Source organism: Colletotrichum abscissum (assembly GCF_030869225.1).
Source record: "Colletotrichum abscissum strain IMI 504890 chromosome Unknown Scaffold_13.1, whole genome shotgun sequence".
In the NCBI taxonomy this organism is placed as follows: Eukaryota; Fungi; Ascomycota; class Sordariomycetes; order Glomerellales; family Glomerellaceae; genus Colletotrichum; species Colletotrichum abscissum.
This window is the reverse complement of record NW_026850021.1, coordinates 358,387-376,610: the sequence shown is the minus strand read 5'-3', so window position 1 is coordinate 376,610 and position 18,224 is coordinate 358,387. Positions and strand designations below refer to the sequence as shown.

General features: G+C 46.0%; 4 protein-coding genes across 4 annotated transcripts; 2 read left to right on the top strand and 2 right to left on the bottom strand.

Moving 5' to 3' along the window:
• Positions 1-3,439: 3,439 nt before the first annotated feature.
• CABS01_06288 (metallo-beta-lactamase superfamily protein) lies at positions 3,440-4,656 on the bottom strand (the record flags this gene model as incomplete). The annotated part of the gene is made up of 2 exons (XM_060539654.1): positions 3,440-4,138; positions 4,291-4,656. 2 exons carry the CDS (start codon positions 4,654-4,656, stop codon positions 3,440-3,442), a joined length of 1,065 nt encoding a protein of 354 aa, XP_060404191.1.
• A 1,109-nt stretch (positions 4,657-5,765) lies between these two features.
• CABS01_06287 (potassium/sodium efflux P-type ATPase) lies at positions 5,766-9,376 on the bottom strand (the record flags this gene model as incomplete). Its single annotated transcript, XM_060539653.1, has 3 exons — positions 5,766-8,190; positions 8,247-8,855; positions 8,973-9,376. The coding sequence occupies 3 exons, from the start codon at positions 9,374-9,376 to the stop codon at positions 5,766-5,768; spliced, it is 3,438 nt and encodes a 1,145-aa protein (XP_060404190.1).
• A 3,027-nt stretch (positions 9,377-12,403) lies between these two features.
• CABS01_06286 (uncharacterized protein) lies at positions 12,404-13,613 on the top strand (the record flags this gene model as incomplete). The annotated part of the gene is made up of 2 exons (XM_060539652.1): positions 12,404-12,553; positions 12,969-13,613. The coding sequence occupies 2 exons, from the start codon at positions 12,404-12,406 to the stop codon at positions 13,611-13,613; spliced, it is 795 nt and encodes a 264-aa protein (XP_060404189.1).
• A 1,641-nt stretch (positions 13,614-15,254) lies between these two features.
• On the top strand, positions 15,255-17,727 carry CABS01_06285 (uncharacterized protein; the record flags this gene model as incomplete). The annotated part of the gene is made up of 6 exons (XM_060539651.1): positions 15,255-15,309; positions 15,361-15,572; positions 15,663-15,755; positions 16,000-16,092; positions 16,160-16,334; positions 17,183-17,727. The coding sequence occupies 6 exons, from the start codon at positions 15,255-15,257 to the stop codon at positions 17,725-17,727; spliced, it is 1,173 nt and encodes a 390-aa protein (XP_060404188.1).
• Between the last annotated feature and the right edge of the window lie 497 nt (positions 17,728-18,224).

Genomic DNA, 18,224 nt, shown 5'->3' with positions numbered 1-18,224 from the left:
AGCTTTATAAGTAATATATTAGTAATTTTAGAATAAAGGTTAAGAAATATTTCGGAAATATTTCTAATATTATAATATATTTTTTTCGCTATTCTAGCTATACTAGCCTTAGATAATTTCTTATTAACTTATACTTTTTATATATTTATAGTTTATATTAACTATAAACGACTTTATATTATCGAACTTTTATTATTCCGCTTATTTTTAAAAAAAGTAAATAACTATATAATTAGTATTAGATTAGTATATATACTAGATATACTATATATTTATTATAATATTAAAATAGCTATTTTTTATATTTATAAAGAAACTTACGTATATTTACTTATTTACTTCTCTTTATTATTATAATATAAAAGCTAAGGTCTAACTTCTCTTAAAAAATAGAAGAATCTATTATTTATAAATAATATATTATAAAAAGTCTATTTTTATAAGGCTTTAATAAATATTTATAATTATTTACCCCTTATTTTTAGTTAAGAATTCTTAGAGTTAAGGAGATTAAAAAAAGGTATTTAAACTCGTACTTAGTTTATTAATCCTTTAGAGAACTTAAAAAATACTTTAAATAATAGTTTTTAGAGTTTTATTTAGTAATAGTAAAGGATAGTTATATTTATTATAAAATATTAAGATAATAAATAATATTATCTTAATATCTTTTAAAATAAAATATCGATATTTAATAAAATATTTTATTATTTTAAGTTTAGGTAGTAGTTTAAAATAAGTTTTATCTAATTAGTAATAACTTAGCCTTATTTTTTAATAAAATATTTAATAAGCTTATTATAAATAGGACGTTTTTAATAATTCGATATAAATATATAGTATTCTTAACCCCTTTTTGTTATAAATTATATATCCGTTTTATTTATAGCTATTTTAATATATTATATATAATATTTCTAATTTAATAAAATTAGATAAAAGTAGTAATTTATAAGTTTTTATAAAAGATACGAATTTTAGTATATTAAGATCTATTACTAAAGACTAATAAGCTCTTATTAAGTTTTTTATAAGTTATTTATATTATTTTATTAAGTAATCTTATATATATACTATATTATATTTTTTTTAGTTTAAAAAAGTATATTATATTCTATTTTTAATATATAATACTTTTTTTAAATTTAGTATATATAGCATAAATAATACTTTATTTAAAAAGAAAACGATTAGAAATGTTCTTAAAACGTTTTTAAAACGTTTTTAAAATGTTTTTTAGATAACTAGACTTACTTAATAATCTTTTTTATAATATTAAATATCTTAACTCTATTTCGTAATATATTATATTTCTTAACGAGGTTTTTTAAAATAATTATATAATAAAAGTCGTTATAAGGTATATATAGATAGGCTTTACTACTTTAATAAGTATAATAGTATTACGTTATAAGTATATCTCTTAGAATAATACTAGTTATTAGAAAACTAATAATACTTTATTAAGTATTATATTAAATTTACTATTCTTTAATAATTCCTAATATTAAAAAATAGAAAGTTAAATATACTATATCCTATAGCTACTTAATTTCTTTTATAAATAAGGCTTTAGTTAAAATAATAAGCGTAACTCTATTATTAATAGTTAGAAAAAACTTAAGTATACTGGCCGTATATTAAAACTATTATACTATAATAATACCTCGGTTATTTTAAGTTTTAGTACGGATATTTAAGCTATTAAAAATAATAATATAATTATCGGAATTATTATTTATAACCTAAGTATTATATTAATATTTAGTATAGAGGTTTAATTTATATAATACTTATTTGTTTAATTAACCTTTTATAAATAAGAGCTTAATATTTATAAAAATTAAGATATAAAGTAAATATACTATCGTAATCTAAATCTTTTTAAATATTTTATAATAAATTAAATTCGTTTTATTAAAGTAAAAGTATTAAAATAATATTATTATTATATATAATAAATAAGTCTTATAAAAATAATTCTATAAAGCTAGTTATAATAAGCGAATTTTAGTATAATTAAGAAGAAATATAATTAAAAAATATTTTTAAAATAATTTAATAAAGCGTAAAGTAGTATATTCCCTTATTATATAAAACTCGTAATATTTAAATTAGTAATAAAGCGATTATATAGTAAAATATTTTTAGCCCCTAATTAGTTAAAAATTTACCTAGGGATTTATTAATAACTAAGTACTTATTATTATATACGGGACTCTTACCTTAACTAGGGGGGGTTATTATTAGTTTATTAAATTACTCCTTAAGGGTTAGTACTGATAAGTTAAAGGGCGTAAATAAGACCGGGGACCGTTGTCTAATTGGCTTAAAGGTCTACCTATATACGTAATTAGGCGGGATTAATTGCGGAAAAGAATATTTGATAAAGCTTTGTATGATTAAATTAATTTCTTTGATACTACATTTTTTGTAATGTTAATAGGTGTTGTGATAAGTCCGAGATTTAGATTGTTTATAACTATATCTCTTTATATTAGTTATGCTATATAACGAATTTAAGATTAACTAGGACTAGAGCTTTGATCTCTTAGTGTTTTACTAAATATATTGCTCGCTGTTTACGAAGCTCGATCTACGCCCGAGTCTCGTTTACTACTTTCGTCGAACTAATATCTAGTACTAATATATCATAATCCTTTGGATCATATATATGTTTGAGGTGGCCCGAGAGAATTCCGACTTCCTATTAACTCTAACGGGAACTAATTAATCATCTCCCTCCTTTATAAATCCTGATGAAGCCTCTATCGAATGGTAAGAGTAGTCGAATTTCTAATCCGATGAACATGTCTCTAAGAAGAAATCGACGCAGCAGGAATAGTTGTAAGTCCTGCGCAGTCAATAGGGTCACATTCCAACTTATATGTCCTCTTCTTACTTTAGTGAAACCATTAAGTCTTACTCTTCTACCGGTACCGGCCTCCATAGCCACGGCCAAATTCTGCCACATTAACTACGCCGACTTTGTGTTTCGGTCGAATTGCCTTCAAACAATTCTTCGATGACCGCGTCGAGGCTTGCGCTAGCCCTTCTGGCACGATCGACGGCGTTTATGAGCTGGACATCCAGCGCAACAACATCCCCGATTGGGTGCTGGCACCGTCCTCAATTATCGTAGCCAGCGTTAGGATGTTCTTTTACTTGTTAGACCAATGGGCGCGTCAAGTGAGAATGGGGGTTCTGTATCGACTATCAAGAACCAGAAGTATTTGGTTGGCAAAGAATCTTCAATGTTGCTGGTGTAAATGTGATCGAGGCAGCCTACGTCAAAATAAGAGAACACCTAAAATATAATCACAATGAGGCTTAGGTATCAGGTTCAGCATACGCTGCAACACAGACAACATGGAAGTAGACATAGGATCAAAGAGGAGAAGGTCTACAAATACAAAGCTACTAAAACATACCATGATCATCACCCTCGCAACTTCTCGTTAGAGTTAGCCATCTCAACCGCCTTCTCAAAATCCTTCAGAAATACCCACTTTCCACCCTCCTTCCACCCCTTCGCCCTCCACTCACTCCCATCCGCCGGGAAAACCTCCACAACGCCAACCAAACTACTATCATGCGACGCCACAACAAACACATCCGGACTCGCATCAAACCTCTGAATAGCACGCACCGTCTCCCTCGAAGCCTCCAAATCCATGAATATCCCACCCTCAGGCAGCGCATGAAACGGGATCCCATTCGCGTCGCTCCCCGCCTCCCCTAGGACCTTGCTGTAGGGCCCCAGGGCGGCAGAGTTACCAGCCACGGGGTGGACTGCGTGAAACGCCCGTCCGGGACAGCAACTGTGGCCCGGCAGCTGTATTTCCTCTGGTAGCGTCGCGCCGCCGTGCGGTCTCAGGACGGAGCTGTGGTGGAAGGAGTCGCCTGCAAAGTACATGAAACTATCCTCCGTCGTACGAGCCAGGGCGTTGATGTGCCCAATAGCGTGGCCCGGCGCCGAGAGGAGGTAGAAACTCCCGTCGTTGAAGTAATCCAGCGCCTTGAGCCCCCCGATTTCAATCTGAGTGGAAGCAAAGTCTAGTTCACGCACTTCGCGGCCCTCGAACTCGCGAGCGAGGACGGGTGCGTCTGGGATGGTTGGGTAGCCAGGGAAATAGGCCTCCTTCACCCCTGGGCCGACGATCAGCGATGCCGTGGAGGGGAAGAGTGACGGGCGGCCAATGTGATCCGGGTGTGCGTGACTATGGGCAATATCAGCCATCACATTCTCAAGTTTCTTTTGTTGCGCACAAAAAAGCAAACATGGCTTACGTGCCTCCAGAAGAGCGCCTCAATCTCCCTCAAGTCAAGACCGCCCTCGGTCAAAATTTCGGAAACGTATTTTTGGGCAACCATCGTGCCATCCAAGTTCTTCCCCATCTCCAATACAGCTGGAGAGAAGTCATTGTCCCAGTCTTTCGGCAGACCGAGATCGAACACTACGCGTCTAATCTTTCCAGCAGAGTCCTGGTGCGTCACCAGAAATGCGTAGCCTACGCCGTACCACCTCTCGAAGCCGTTCATGGTAGGGCCCATGAAGGGTGCCGTGGGAAGGTCGCCATTGAGGGTTGTGTCGATGATGGAAACAGAGACCGTCGACTTTGAAGGAGGGATATTCAAGGCAGAAGTTGCAGACATGGTTGCGGATAGTTGTTGTTAGTTCAAAGACTCAAGCAAGTGTGATAGAAACAACATTGTACCGGGCAAATGGGACTTTTATATGAGTCTCACCAATCTCACCTCAAAGGTTCAGGCCCAAGCAAGCCAAGAAGCGCGGACGCGCGCCATAGCGGTCGTATTGCTCTTTGTCAGCCCTAGTCAGGCATAGCTTGCTCGCCGGGCCGAACGACATGCAGTCAACAGCAAGCGCCGGCGATGATTAATCCGGACAAGGCGGACGAACTCGGACCATAGCACAGGTACATGAACCATAGCCACGGAAACATGCGGGCTGACCAAGACGGCGGATCCGCGGATCATCCGCGGCTTAACAAGGCATCCGCAATTCAAGCCCCAAAAGGGTCATCCGTATCCGTGGCGTCGATCCCGTCAATCGGATTCGAGAAAGGCAAATGACGCCAAACGTCCGTGGAAACAATCGGAGATCCCCCATGACTGCCCGGGCCAATTCACCTCGCCGGCCGTCAGCCACCGTTTCCCAGTCGGGCCAACCCCGTGCCCGCTGACCGGTGACTGGTCGGGTCCACCTCCGCGGGTACCGGTGTGACAGTACCTGGGCTCTCGAAGTAAGAGCACTCGCCCACCCTTCCGCTGGTGCTTTGTCCTCTTTTTATTTATGAAATCACACAGCAATTGTATGAAAGTCTTTTCCACAAGGACCAGTTATTTTCTGCATGATCCTCCGAGCGGATCTGGAGATCTAAGATGTTCACATATAATGTCACCTGTGTAGGCTCTAATCCACCGCCGCTTGTACTCAAATGCGGATTAATGTGCACTCACTTTGGACAGACGAAGATTGTTTCAAGATCATTATTATTCTAGCCTATCAAAATCAGGACGGTCTATCGATCCATCGTGATGCTAATCCTTAGTACCGTGTAAAAGCCCTCTCAAGGGTGCAAAACAATCATCCTCCACCTGGAACACGACCTGCCTCTTTCCTCCTCTGACTAGGCCGTCAAATCATGGATCTTGCGCTATGCGGCAAATCCTCTTCGTGACAGTGGTATCATTAACTCTTTGCGAATCAAATCACAGAAAAACAATAAAATAGGCTGCGCCGTTCAGCACTCACCGCCCGCCATGCGCGCCTTCTCGTCATTGCTGTTGCTCGGGGAAGCATCAGCAGTGTGGGTATCGCCCGAGAGGTTGGTGTTGGTGCGGTGCTGGGAGCGGCTACGGCGGCCAGTCGACTCGCCAGTATCCTTGCGGCCGAAAGAGTGCCAACTCTTGAAAGAACTGAAGGTGATGGTCTTCTTGAAGTCGCGGCCCTCGTCTTCGCCACCCTGGCTGAAGGCACCGCGAACGACCTGGTGGTCGTCGAGAAGGTTGAAGGTGCGCTTGACGAACTTCCAAGCCTCGACGCCAACGACGTACAGGAGAGTGAATCCGACGACAATACCCCACTCCCAGGTGATGCCAATGTGCTTGAAAAGTGTGGTGTTGAGGGTCGGGATGTAGATGACAGGGAACACAGACAGGGCACCGATGATGACGGCCCAGAACAAGAACTTGTTGCCGTAAATGTCCTTGAAGAAGGGGAACTTGCTCTTGCTGTCGGGGTTGAGACGGAACATGGAGCGGCGAAGATTCTTGAACTCCCAGGCAGAAATGAGAATGATCCAGGTGAGCTCGGCAAAGACAGCGGCGCGGGCACGGAAGACGGGTCTACAAGCCTCGGTGAAGGTCTTATTGCACTCGGAACCCAGGTTTCCGCCGTTGGCTCCGTAGACGACAATGATGAAAGTGGCCAGGGTCAAGGCGCCCATGATGATACCATACACAATCATGTCAATGATGATCTGGTTGGTAAAGACACCGCGCTTCTTATTCTGAGGGGGCTTGCGCATAACGTCGGAAGCAGCCTGCTCACGACCCAGACCGAAGGCGGGGAAGGATGAGGTAACCATGTTGATCCAGAGAATCTCAAGAGGAGAAATTGGGAAGACGGACAGATCGGCACCGTCGCGGAAAGCAAGACCGCAGCACAGAAGAATAACCTCACCAACGTTAGAGCTGAGAAGATGGAGAATGAACTTCTGGATGTTGTCAAACATGCGACGACCCTGGCGAATGGCGGAAACGATGGAATTGAACTTGTCGTCCGTGAGCACAATCTTGGAGGCCGACTTGGCAACATCAGAACCAGAGCCCATGGCAATGCCGACATCAGCACGAGCCAAGGAAGGGGCATCGTTGACACCATCACCAGTCATGGCCATGAAGGCGTTGCGGCGACGGAGGGCGTCGATCATTCGAGTCTTGGTATCGGGAGCACAACGGGCAATGACCAGAGGCAGCTCGGGCATGGCATCAATTTCGGCATCAGTCATTTTGTCGAAATCCGTGGCCTTCTGCACAACAGCTTTGGCTACTTCGTCGGGGAGAACACCCAGGTTCTTGGGGATGATGCCGACTTCTTTGGCAATAGCCTTGGCTGTCTCGGGGTGGTCGCCTGTAAGCATGTGGACCTTGATACCGGCTGAAGAACATTCGGCGATGGATGGCTTAGTCTCTCGGCGGGGAGGGTCGTAGATACCAGCGAGACCAAGAAGAGTAAGACCCTGTTCAACTTCGGTACGCAGAGCATCTTCCTTCTCCTGGGCGACGTCAGCCTGCTTGGTGGTAAACTTTCCATTCCAGTCGCGGCAGCCGATGGCGAGAACTCGCTGGCCTTGGGAGGCCAACTCGTTCATCTGGCTGAGAACGTCCTCTTTCAAGACGTCGGTGAGCTCCTGTCTGTCCTCGCCAAAGCCGATGTGGGTGCAGAGATCAAGGATGCGCTCGACGGCACCCTTGGTGAAGACCAAACTGTTCTCGGGGCTCCAGATATCGGCAGTCTCGTCGTTCTCGGGGATATCGTAGATGACAGACATACGCTTGATGGAGCTGTCAAAGGGGAATTCAGCAAGTTGCTTCCAGCCCAGGCCCTCGAGGGACTTCTTTCCGAGCTTGAAGCGGTGTGAAAAGATTTGAAGAGCAATCTCTGTGGGCTCGCCCGTAGTTTGCCACTTGGCTTCTTCCTCATCGTATCGGACAGTGGCCAGGTTGCAGAGAGCGGAAGACAGGAGGAAAGCCTTGAGGCGCGGGGTCATCTCGGCCTCATTCTCAGTCTCAGGCGCCTTCGCAGGCTGTTTGTTCTGAAGCTTCTCCTCGGGGACATCGAACTTGAGAACAGCGGCAGATCGCTCCTGATCGTAGTCGCGCTTGGGGGCCTCATCGACGACCTTCTCCTGCTCCTTTGACTCCGAGTGGGTGACGCGACCCTTGGTCGGGTCGTTGGGGCTTTGCGAGTCTCGGACAGTGTAGGTGTGGGAGAAGGGAAGCCAAGCCTTGCGGACAATCATAGCACCCTGTGTAAGGGTTCCAGTCTTATCGGAGCAGATGTTGGTGACACCACCAAGGGCCTCGAGAGCAGAAAGGTCTCGGACGACGACGTTAGACTTTCGCATGACCGTCACGGCGACAACCATTGTGATAGTGAGGACCCTGTTAGGCTACTGTTAGTGGTGACTTTGATTGGCAAAGAAGTACTCAGGACTTACGCGACGAGAGATTCCGGGATGATGGCAATACCGAGAGAAACGGCATAGATGATGACTTCGCCAGTAACATCGAACTTGTGAGCAGCGAAGACAATGATGGCCAGGATAATGGCACAACCGAAAAGAAGGTAGGCCAGAGCGGCCAGCTTCTTCTGCAGAGGGGTACCCTCAGTGAGACCCAAGAACTTGCCAACAGCATCGTAGACACGTCTAGAGAGTCCAACAACGGGCTGACGTTTGCCGTACTTCTTGTAGTTCATGGAGCGACCGGGCTTGCGCGTCTTCTTTTGGGTAGATGCAGCGATCTTGCCGACCTCGGTCTGCATGCCAGTAGCAACCACAATACCGCGACCACGGCCCTTGCGAACGATTGTTGTGGCGTATGCGATGTTGAGGCGGTCACCGATACCGACTTCGCCCTCTTCCGTGGCCTTTTTCTCAGAGCCAGGGACCATGATGTTGGCTTCGGTGGTCTTATCGACGGGTTGAGCTTCACCGGTAAGAGACTGCTCATCGCAAGACAGGTTCATAGCCTCGAACATGCGCATGTCGGCAGGCACTGTATCACCCATCTTGAGAAGGATGATGTCACCAGGGACGACTTCAGCGCTGTTGCAACGGTTAGCATGTTTGCCAAGGGAAAACAAGCAAGGCGGCTAAGAGCCAAGAGAGCCAAGATGAGAGGAAGCGGGGGGGACCGCGCGTTGACGCATTGTGCATACTTACTTGGGAATAACTTTGGTCTTTCCGTCGCGGAGAACGTTGGCAGAGGGGGCAGAAAGAGTGCGGAGAGCATCCATCTGCTTCTCGGCGCGGTATTCCTGCCAGAAACCAATGGTGACGTTGGCGACAATGACGAAGGCAAGAACGCCGCCCTCGATGTAGTCGTTGATGGCGAAACTCAGAATCATGGCGAAGACGAGAACGAGCACCATGGCATTGAACAACTGCTTGCTAAGAATTGTGTACCATGGCACCGACTCGCCAACTTCGAACTCATTGGGAGGGTACTTGTCCGAAGCCTGCTGGACTTGCTGCGAAGACAATCCCTTGTCGGGGTCAACTCCGAGCGCCTGCGCGGTCTCTTGGACCGTCAGCAAGAAGGGGTGTTTTGGGTAGTCACCAGACATTGTGTCGTGTCTGAGCTGGCGACGTTGATGCGATGTAGGATGTTTCCATTCACGATCGGGGTGGTAGGTGGAGAGAAGCTTGAATCAGCTGTAGAACTTGCCAAATCGAGGCTGGAGATAGGCGGTTGTAGTGATGATGCCTCTCACTCGCGGATGAGGTCAGAGAGGATGGTTGATGGTTGGCTTGGTAACCTTGGAAAAGCTTCTTCTTCCGTTGTGTGGTTGGAAGGAAGGAGAGGGAAAGCTATCTGACCGACAGATCTAGAGTTTGAGATGACAAAGGTTGAGGGGGGGACAAGGCTACCTTTATAGACTGACAGCCGGGAGACTGGTAGACTTGGAAATGCGCAGGGTTTCGAAAAGTTTGGAAGCTTGTGCCTCGTAACCCACAAGGTCATCAGCGTCAGACTGGGGAAGTGAAAGAAAGAGAAAGAAAAAGCTGGGAAAGATGCCAAGGTCTGGGCATATGATAACACGCCCCCCCTCCCCCTTCGTAGAGGGGCGTTGTCGTGAAGGGAACATTGGCACGAGAGCTTGCAAAAGAAAAAAGGCATTCGGTCATTGTGCCGACTGAAAGTGTGTGATTGGGCGTTGGTGGTTGTACCAAGGCGGTAGACATGGAAGCTTGACTTGGCTGAACTTGGCGGGTGGTGAGCTTCTTGGCTTTTGGAGACCGTTCCAGTTTCCTGAGAAGTTTGGTTTGGAATTGGAAAAGGCAGAAAAAAAAAGAGAGACTGAGAGCAAAGACGGTCCGGTTGGGTGGTGGTCCTCGGGTGACGATGACCTTGGCGGAGCTCTTGGCGGAAGGAAGCGGCGTGGACGGAAGTGGGGCACCCAGAGGGAGTGGGGTCCGGTGGTGGGGCATGGATTAAGGTAGGGAAAGAGCAGGGGGCGCTGGAGAAGGAAGGAACTCCACTGTTTAACTCTATCGTTTTGTATTACTAGAGGATTACCGCAGTATATATAGACGCTACCCTACCCTCAAATTCCGCACTATTTAACCTTAACCCTTTTTTTATTTATTTTTTCTTTTATTCTACCCTCTCCCTTATTAAGGGATTGTTAGAATTATAATTTTAATAACTTATTAATAAGCTAATATTATTATTTAAAAATAAATAACTTACGCTTATATATAAGTACTAGGAGTCTTATTATTATAAAAATAGTAATAAATATACTAAAGTATTTAAAAAAGCTTTTTAATAAATTTTTAATATTATTTAAAATTATAGTTTTTAAGCTATAAAAAAAAGCCGAGGTATTATATTAATATAGCTCTATTTATTTTATTAGTATTAATAATAGTCTTTTTAATATAAAATATATTATTAATACTTTACGGCTACGTTATTATTTTTTATAAATTATATTTAATATTAGTAAGGATTTTAATATTATTTCTTAATTCGTTTTTTAATTTCTTTATTAAGGCCGTTATTATAAAGTTAGTTTAGTTATTAATATTTTAATAAGTATTTTAACTTAACTTAGAGGCTCTTATAGCCCTTAAAAAGAGGCTTTTAAAGGATTTATAATTAAACTTTTTACTTATTATAAATAAAGCTATTATAATTAAAACTATAGTATTAGTTATAAACCTTAATAATAAGTAATTAGTAATATAATTATCTTTTTTTTATAGCGAGCTTAAAAAAGTATTTTAATTTAAATACTAAGTAAATACTATACTATTTTATTAAAACTGTATTTTTATATTTATAACTTAAAAAGAATTAACTTTTTTTAATAATAAGGTACTTAGAAAGAAGGAACTTTGGAGAGAAGGGCCGGAGGGTGGCCCGGGGGTACGCAATGTGAGTATTTGCTCTCTTGCCTTACTCATTGATATATCAAGGCAGGTTGCAGGTTGTTTCTCTATGACATCTTATCGAAAGAATGGAACTTCATCAGGAGAGACTGGAGGTATGGTATTTGCTTGCTCATATGGGCCAGTTGTGTCAAGCGGCCAACAGATCGTGAGCTGCAGTAGCAGGAGGACGGTGTTCTGCCATTGGAGCCTCCATGCAAAACAGCAGAAACATGACTATAAAACGAACGGACCATTGCAGCTGCAAACAGACAGAAAGTTTGTAGCGTGCACACATATTTAAAAATTGAGTGTGACTCTGCAGCTTTTCTCGCTGCGAAGGCAATGGAATGGAACGAACCCATTTCATGTCAGTGACGCCATTGGCCGCCTCTCGGCGAATAAAGTTATTCGATGCGATAAACCAATGGACAGTCTAAACTGCGCCATGGGGGCATGCATCACGTGCTACTGGACATGCTCGAACCAGACGCACAGACATTTTCACATTTTATATGGGGTCTTTGGTACAAGCATGTTGTGTGATTGGCCTGTCATCTCTTGGCCACTGGGTTCCTTCTCTCTTGGCTTTTGCCTCCAGCTAGTCCAGATACCACAGCACCTGGTTACAGCGGGTGGAGGTATCTTGCCAGCCAAGATGCACAGCCTTGGTACTTACGCACCTCAGCGGACTCGCCGCGACTATCCGCCGTAAGTTGGTTGCAAGGGGGCGAATCATGGCGCCTTGGCTGCCCTGAGAGCCTGAGAGCCGCTGGGACTGGACGCCTATACGCTGCGGTGTCATGTTTTTGTTTGGCCGTTTGCGTTGCACCTTCCCGGCCACGCATAGGTACTTGCCTGGATACGAATGGGGAGGTACACCCAAATGGAACAACTCTCGGCTTCACCTCAACAAAAAAAGACCCGAAACAACGTGATCCTTTCAACAACGCCTCTCCAGATGCCGAACTCCTACTTGCACCCCGGAACGACATGCCAAACCCACTCATCGTATATCTCCGAGCGCTGAGGCTGAGAGAGGCTCTGCTCTGACTCTTCGCAAGCTTTGATATCACGTGTACCCTCCCTACGCGTCAGCTGATCAGTCTTCTTCGTATGGAAGATGCTTGCAACCCAAACACGTTGTCTACTCCATCACCGAACCCGAAGAAAGCCGGAGCCAGACGCTGGCTTCGCGTTCCGCCGGGCGGAGCGAGATGGCGACACCGGATGGCAACACGGCACGCCACTTTCAATCACTTTTCGCCCAACTCCGTCCGCTGCCAAGAATCCGACCTTTACCACACCAGTTCGTCCGCGCCGTCGGTCGTACACTATCTTTCACACCATCTAACGCCATCTTGCAAATCAGAAGGTCTGGCTAGGCAGACTTGGACGGCTGGACAAGGTGGGCCGGGGTTCGACCGCGAGCCGCCGGCGCGGGCGATGTAGGAAACATCTCCATCCTCCGGACAACGATTGCCGGCGAACGTCGCCGTGCCGCCCCGGACATGGGCAGAAGAAAAAGCAAGTCTATTCCGACTGCAAGCGAAGAATGTGATGGCCATCCTGCCATTTCTGCAACCGCTACAACCATTCACTCACGCTGGAATGTGGGTTCCTGGCAGTCGTGCCCAGCCTACATACCATCGATACCGAATCCTCTAGAAATAGACCCATCCTGATCAACTGGCAAGGCGACAACTATTCTACCTACGGCCTCCTGTCCATGCTTCGCGCGTATCATATACCTACCATGGCATGACTACAGTCAGGACCTAGCTACCCACCATTGCGACTCCGTTTGCGCCGGCTCTACTTGGCGGCCCTTGGCGGTTCTTGTCCTACGACTCAACGACGTTGGATCAGCTCCGACGTGGGATGACCGAAGCTGGGCCCAGGCATTCTAGACCCCAGAAAATCCCCCTTAACCCCATCATCCCACATCGCCGTCAATTGACCACTCACGGCCCCGAAGCCTGCAGCCCGCAACCCGAGGACACAGGATCGCAGCTCGCACTACCAAACCACCCATCACACACAGACCAGAACGAGGGGACGAGAGACATTACATCGCACACATGGAGGGGTTGCGTCGACGATCCAAGCGCAATGCTGGTCCCTTCTGTCGGTTTTCCTCATCTGTGCTGTCTGTCGCCCATCACCCCGCGCTCGGCGCCCGTATATGCGCACGAGGCATCCGAGATCGAATTATCGCTCCCGGCGGCTAGTGTACTCCCCCTTCCTCATCCGAACTGCTTCAAACCGACGTCCTCCCCAACGCCGAGCTCAAGTTTCCAATTGTTGTCATTCTTGTTCACCAAGTGCAACATTGTGTGGTCTGACACGGTCACAATCTTCTCGGTGGGGTCGCCAAGCGCTTGGCTTCTCGCGACCGCGCAAGATGGTGTGGACCGGGCCAAGTGACGTAGGAGGTTCAACCCAGAGCGCCCTTCCGCCCCCCCCCCCCCCCCTTTGAGCCCCTCGGTTCTCTCGTTCCACGCTCGCTCAGGCCAGAACACCACTAGTTCTTCCTCGCATGCTCTTGGCAACGAAACTATTTCGCCAAGCCGTCGCCGTAGTCCCTGGTGTTGTCGAAACCACAGATCGGGTTCGTGTATAGCTTCGTAGAGAATCCAAATCATGCTCACTGACACTCTCCATGCCGTCATCTCGCGCCACCGGCCATCGTCCCGAACCAACCCCTCGGAACGGCCTATGTTAGACTCTAATTTTCGATTTTCCCCTACGGCGCTATTAGCGTAAGTCACTTTTCTCTTGGAGAAAACAACACGTTGCTCGCACGTTTGTAGCAACATAGCTGGGATGAGACACCTAGCCGGTGGGTGGCAGCATGCTCGCCCATCACAAACACACTTTGAGGGTGGTCACTACAGCAGCAACTCGCTTGCGATGATAGTCGGTACTGCAGTCACGACCTAAGCCTCTAGCTATCCGTTTGCCCGTCTTACCCTTTCCTCGTTCCCGGAATGGTCCACGCGAAGCTTGACCTTTGCTTATCCTCCCACCTCCCATGAGCTTGTATTACGGCACTATGCATGTACCCACGTCTTGGATGATGGAATTAACCCCATTCCCAAGCGTCTGTCTGCCGGTCCTGCGGGGTTGGAGGCATGCAGAATGTATACCTTGCCTTTGACGCTTGGCCGCAGCGCCGTCATCATACATAAAGCAGCAGAGACGAGTATCCACCGAGTCGCAACTCGATCAGAAGATGAAGGATCTCTCAAAGGACCAGACCGGAGCTGCTTTGAGGGGTCCTTTGCTGCGCCGACGCCCTCCTCTCCACCTGTGACTTTATCCAAGGCTTGGTGCTCTTGGGATATTCTTGGCCTTGGCGAAGCTGACCAACGGCCAGATCAAAAGGTTGTAAAACGGCTTTGCCAAGATTAGGCGATCAGCTGAAATCCAGCAGGAGGGAAAACAGATTGAGCTATAGATCTACATGCTTGGTTCCATTGTGTTGCCACACCTTATCTGTCAACAAGTCTTTGATGTAGGTCTTGTTATATTGCAAGATTGCCGATGGGGTATGAAGCTTGTGAGCCATTGGCTTTGGTTCAACCGTCCAAGCCAAGGATCGGCCCAGGTTATTGATTGAGTAACATTATCTGAGACTATTGGCCAGTTCATGTGATACTTGTTGACTGGTACAACTCGTCTCTATTGGCCACTGATCATTGCTGAAGCTCCTGGGTTCGACGAGCGTCGAGACATTTGTCGCTTGCCCAGTAAAGCATCGCAACAGAGCTTAGTTGCGCCTTCCGGATGCGTTGCTCAAGGTAGATGGTTTCCAGAGTACGGTGCAACTTATTTCATGGTCAACATTGCACTTACGAATCTGTTTCACGGTGTAATACCTGACGCCACAAAGGAAAAGTCGGTCAGAACGCTAAGAGTTGCGCAAGTATGTCGGTTATATAAGGTGTGCAGATGTATTATTCAACCAGTCTCCAATGCCATTGACCGATACCTACGTACCTTCCCTCACTAGAAAGGGCCAGGATAGTGAAGATACTGCCAGGTCGCCAGCTTGCAGCAGTGAAAATGAGAATCCCCAAATCCACAGCACTCTGTCTTCTCATCGCCAGGACGGTGAGCTGTAAGTCCTGCGCAATATCCTCAATTGGACAAAAACTGATACACTTTCCAGATGCTCAAGAGCTCTCTCAAGACACCATATCCACCGACGAGCTTCCTGCCCTTTGCTCAGTACTCTGTCTACCGCTCAAACTCGTCTTCCCGAACTGTGATACGCTCTGCCAGACATGCGAGAAGCCCAAGATGTTTTGCAAGACTCGGGAGACGGCCGAGTGTATCGATACGTCCACTGACGTCAATAATTGTGGGAAGTGTGGGAACAAGGTAGGTGTTATTGTCTACATAACTTGCATACATCCTTTTTACCTTGTAGCCAGATATGCGGTATTTGGACTGACATGTTGAACACTAAAGTGCGGCGAAAAGGAAAGCTGTTGTACTTCGAAGTGCGTCCCCGAGAACAACTTTCAGGCCGATGTCAACAATTGTGGCAAATGCGGCGTCAGGGTACGTGGATATTCTGTTGCATCTTCTCCTCTAAAATCGACGTTCCCAATCATTTACTCATTTTCTTTAGTGTGACGAAGGTCAAGCTTGTTGCGATTCCAAGTGTATGAGCACGACGCAGTTGCAGAGTGATGGCAAAAATTGCGGAAAGTGCGGTACCAAGGCAAGTCACCCTCGACATAAAGCCCATCTTGTAGATGCAAGTATCACGGTTTAGTATTGAAGGCTAATTGGACTTTACTAGTGCGGCAAGGGCACGACGTGCTGCAACTCCGAGTGCCTACCCAATGACACATTTCAGAGCGATCCCGTGAACTGCAGCAAATGCGGAAACATGGTGAGGCTCTTGACCAACACGGTCCATTACCCATAGTACAAGACGGTTCGACTGACTACGACAATAGTGCCCTGAAACCTTCAACTGCCACTCAGGCCACTGCCTCGAACCACACACCTGCAAAGCAGGCGTTTCCCTTCTCGAAAGCTGTCAAGACCCCATCGTCAGCGGATCAAGCTGCGGTGCTGGCGAAGACGAATTGTGCGACTGTATGGAGCCTGTTGAAGGCGACCCGTTTTGCGGTGCGTTCGATGGGCAGTATTGTCAGGATATGTGCAATTCTGATAAAGATTGCCAGAATAGCAAGGGGAAGAAGTGTGCGAGAAGAGACAAGACTTGTTGCTCGGCGGTGGCTACTGATGACAAGAGCCACAAAACGTTCAAGGGTGTGTGTTTTGAGGCTTGTGCAGGGAAATAAGGTCCAGTGCCGTTGGAGGCTTGATTTTCCATGTCACCAACAGCCTGTATTCTGCTCTACTCTCCGACACAGCGGTTACGGGAAGTTTGATAATATGAACATATTACGCGTTCAACAGAATTCAGGCCAGTCTATCCAGGAGCGCCATTGATACAAGGACTCAATTACTGCCGCATTCATCAATATGACAGCTGTTGATAGCTCTTTACCACCCCGTTTCCTATTTTCCTGCACGTAAATGCTATATCTACTTACCTTAGTCCGCGAGGTAGACACCTTGATATCTATCGAAGAATGCCTATCAAAGAACCCAAGCTTCTAATCAAACCATTGTCAGGTATGGTCCCCCACTCAGGGTATCTCCGAAACGCAACGCCTTCGAATTTACGATGTCCAGCGTGCCCACTCCCTGAAATCTTCAACCTAATTACTCTGCTTCCTTGAACTTCCTTCCCATGCTACCGGAGATAATCTGAGCATTGGTATAACATTGGAGCTCTCTTCCCACCCATGCTTCATCTCATTCTCATCTCCCTCATACCACACTGGTCTTGGCTTTCACCCATTGCACCACATTGGACAAGGTACATATACTCCTTTCCATCCTGTCAGGGGTATAACTAACGTATCAAGAGAATCTACTCACAGCCATCCATTCATTCACATACACAGCTACGTACACCCACGCAACCGCAAGCATGAAGCTGTCAACTACCCTCGCTATTCTTCTCGCCCCCATGGCAGTCTTCGCCAAACCCCCCAAACGTACCAGCGCACGCCACGTCAGAATCGACAGACTCCCCACTTGCATCCAATACTGCATTGGAGAGACCCAATGGCGCATCAAAGGCGCCACGCTCCCAAAGCTCGCCGGCGAATGGTGCGCGAAAACCGCCGCACACACGCCGGACTGGATCAGCTTCGGCAAAGCTTTGGACGAGTGCAAGAAGCACCAGTGCGATAACAGCATCCAGTGGATCGACCTCGCCGTCTGGCACTGGGACATGTGCGAGTGGAGCGATGTCAAGGAGGAGGGCATGAACCTTCTCAATGGCTATCGCAAGGCGTACTGGTTGCCTAATGATCGTCAACCTATTCGACCTCCTCATTCGAGAAACTGGATCTCGGATGAGACGTTTGAGGCTCCCGATGAGTGGAATGAGAATAATGGAATTGGAGATGACATTCCGGAAGATCAACCTCCGCTCCACGGCTGATAGACCCTCTTCGACGAACCGCTTCTGAACGAGATTGGTGGCATCTGAGAGGATGGATATCAAAGTCTAGATATGGTCGTCCGGAGGGATGCGCGTCAGTCGGCACCGGCCAAGATGTTGGCGACTACACGAGGCTTTTCCACCAGCCATTAATCCCATGTTCGATGCGGTCCCCGCGAAAGGTACCTATGCTAAATCAGCCACCATCAACTTGCACCAACCCTGTCGCAAGTAATGTTTCGATGACTACTCAGTTATTGATAGGTAGATATCAATGAATGTATCATGTATTGAAACATTATTGAGAGATTGCTGCTTCTCTCAGTCGCTCTCTGGGCTTAGAATTCTATTTGCAGAAACCTCTCCGTGTCGCAAGGTCATACCTGTGTAGGTTGTAAACATAGACATCCTAGCTCCATAGCTCAGATTCAAGTCCGTAGTATTTGACAAAGTCCGACAGGTTTTGCGGACTTTCAACTGAAGTCCCTCTCAGTGAA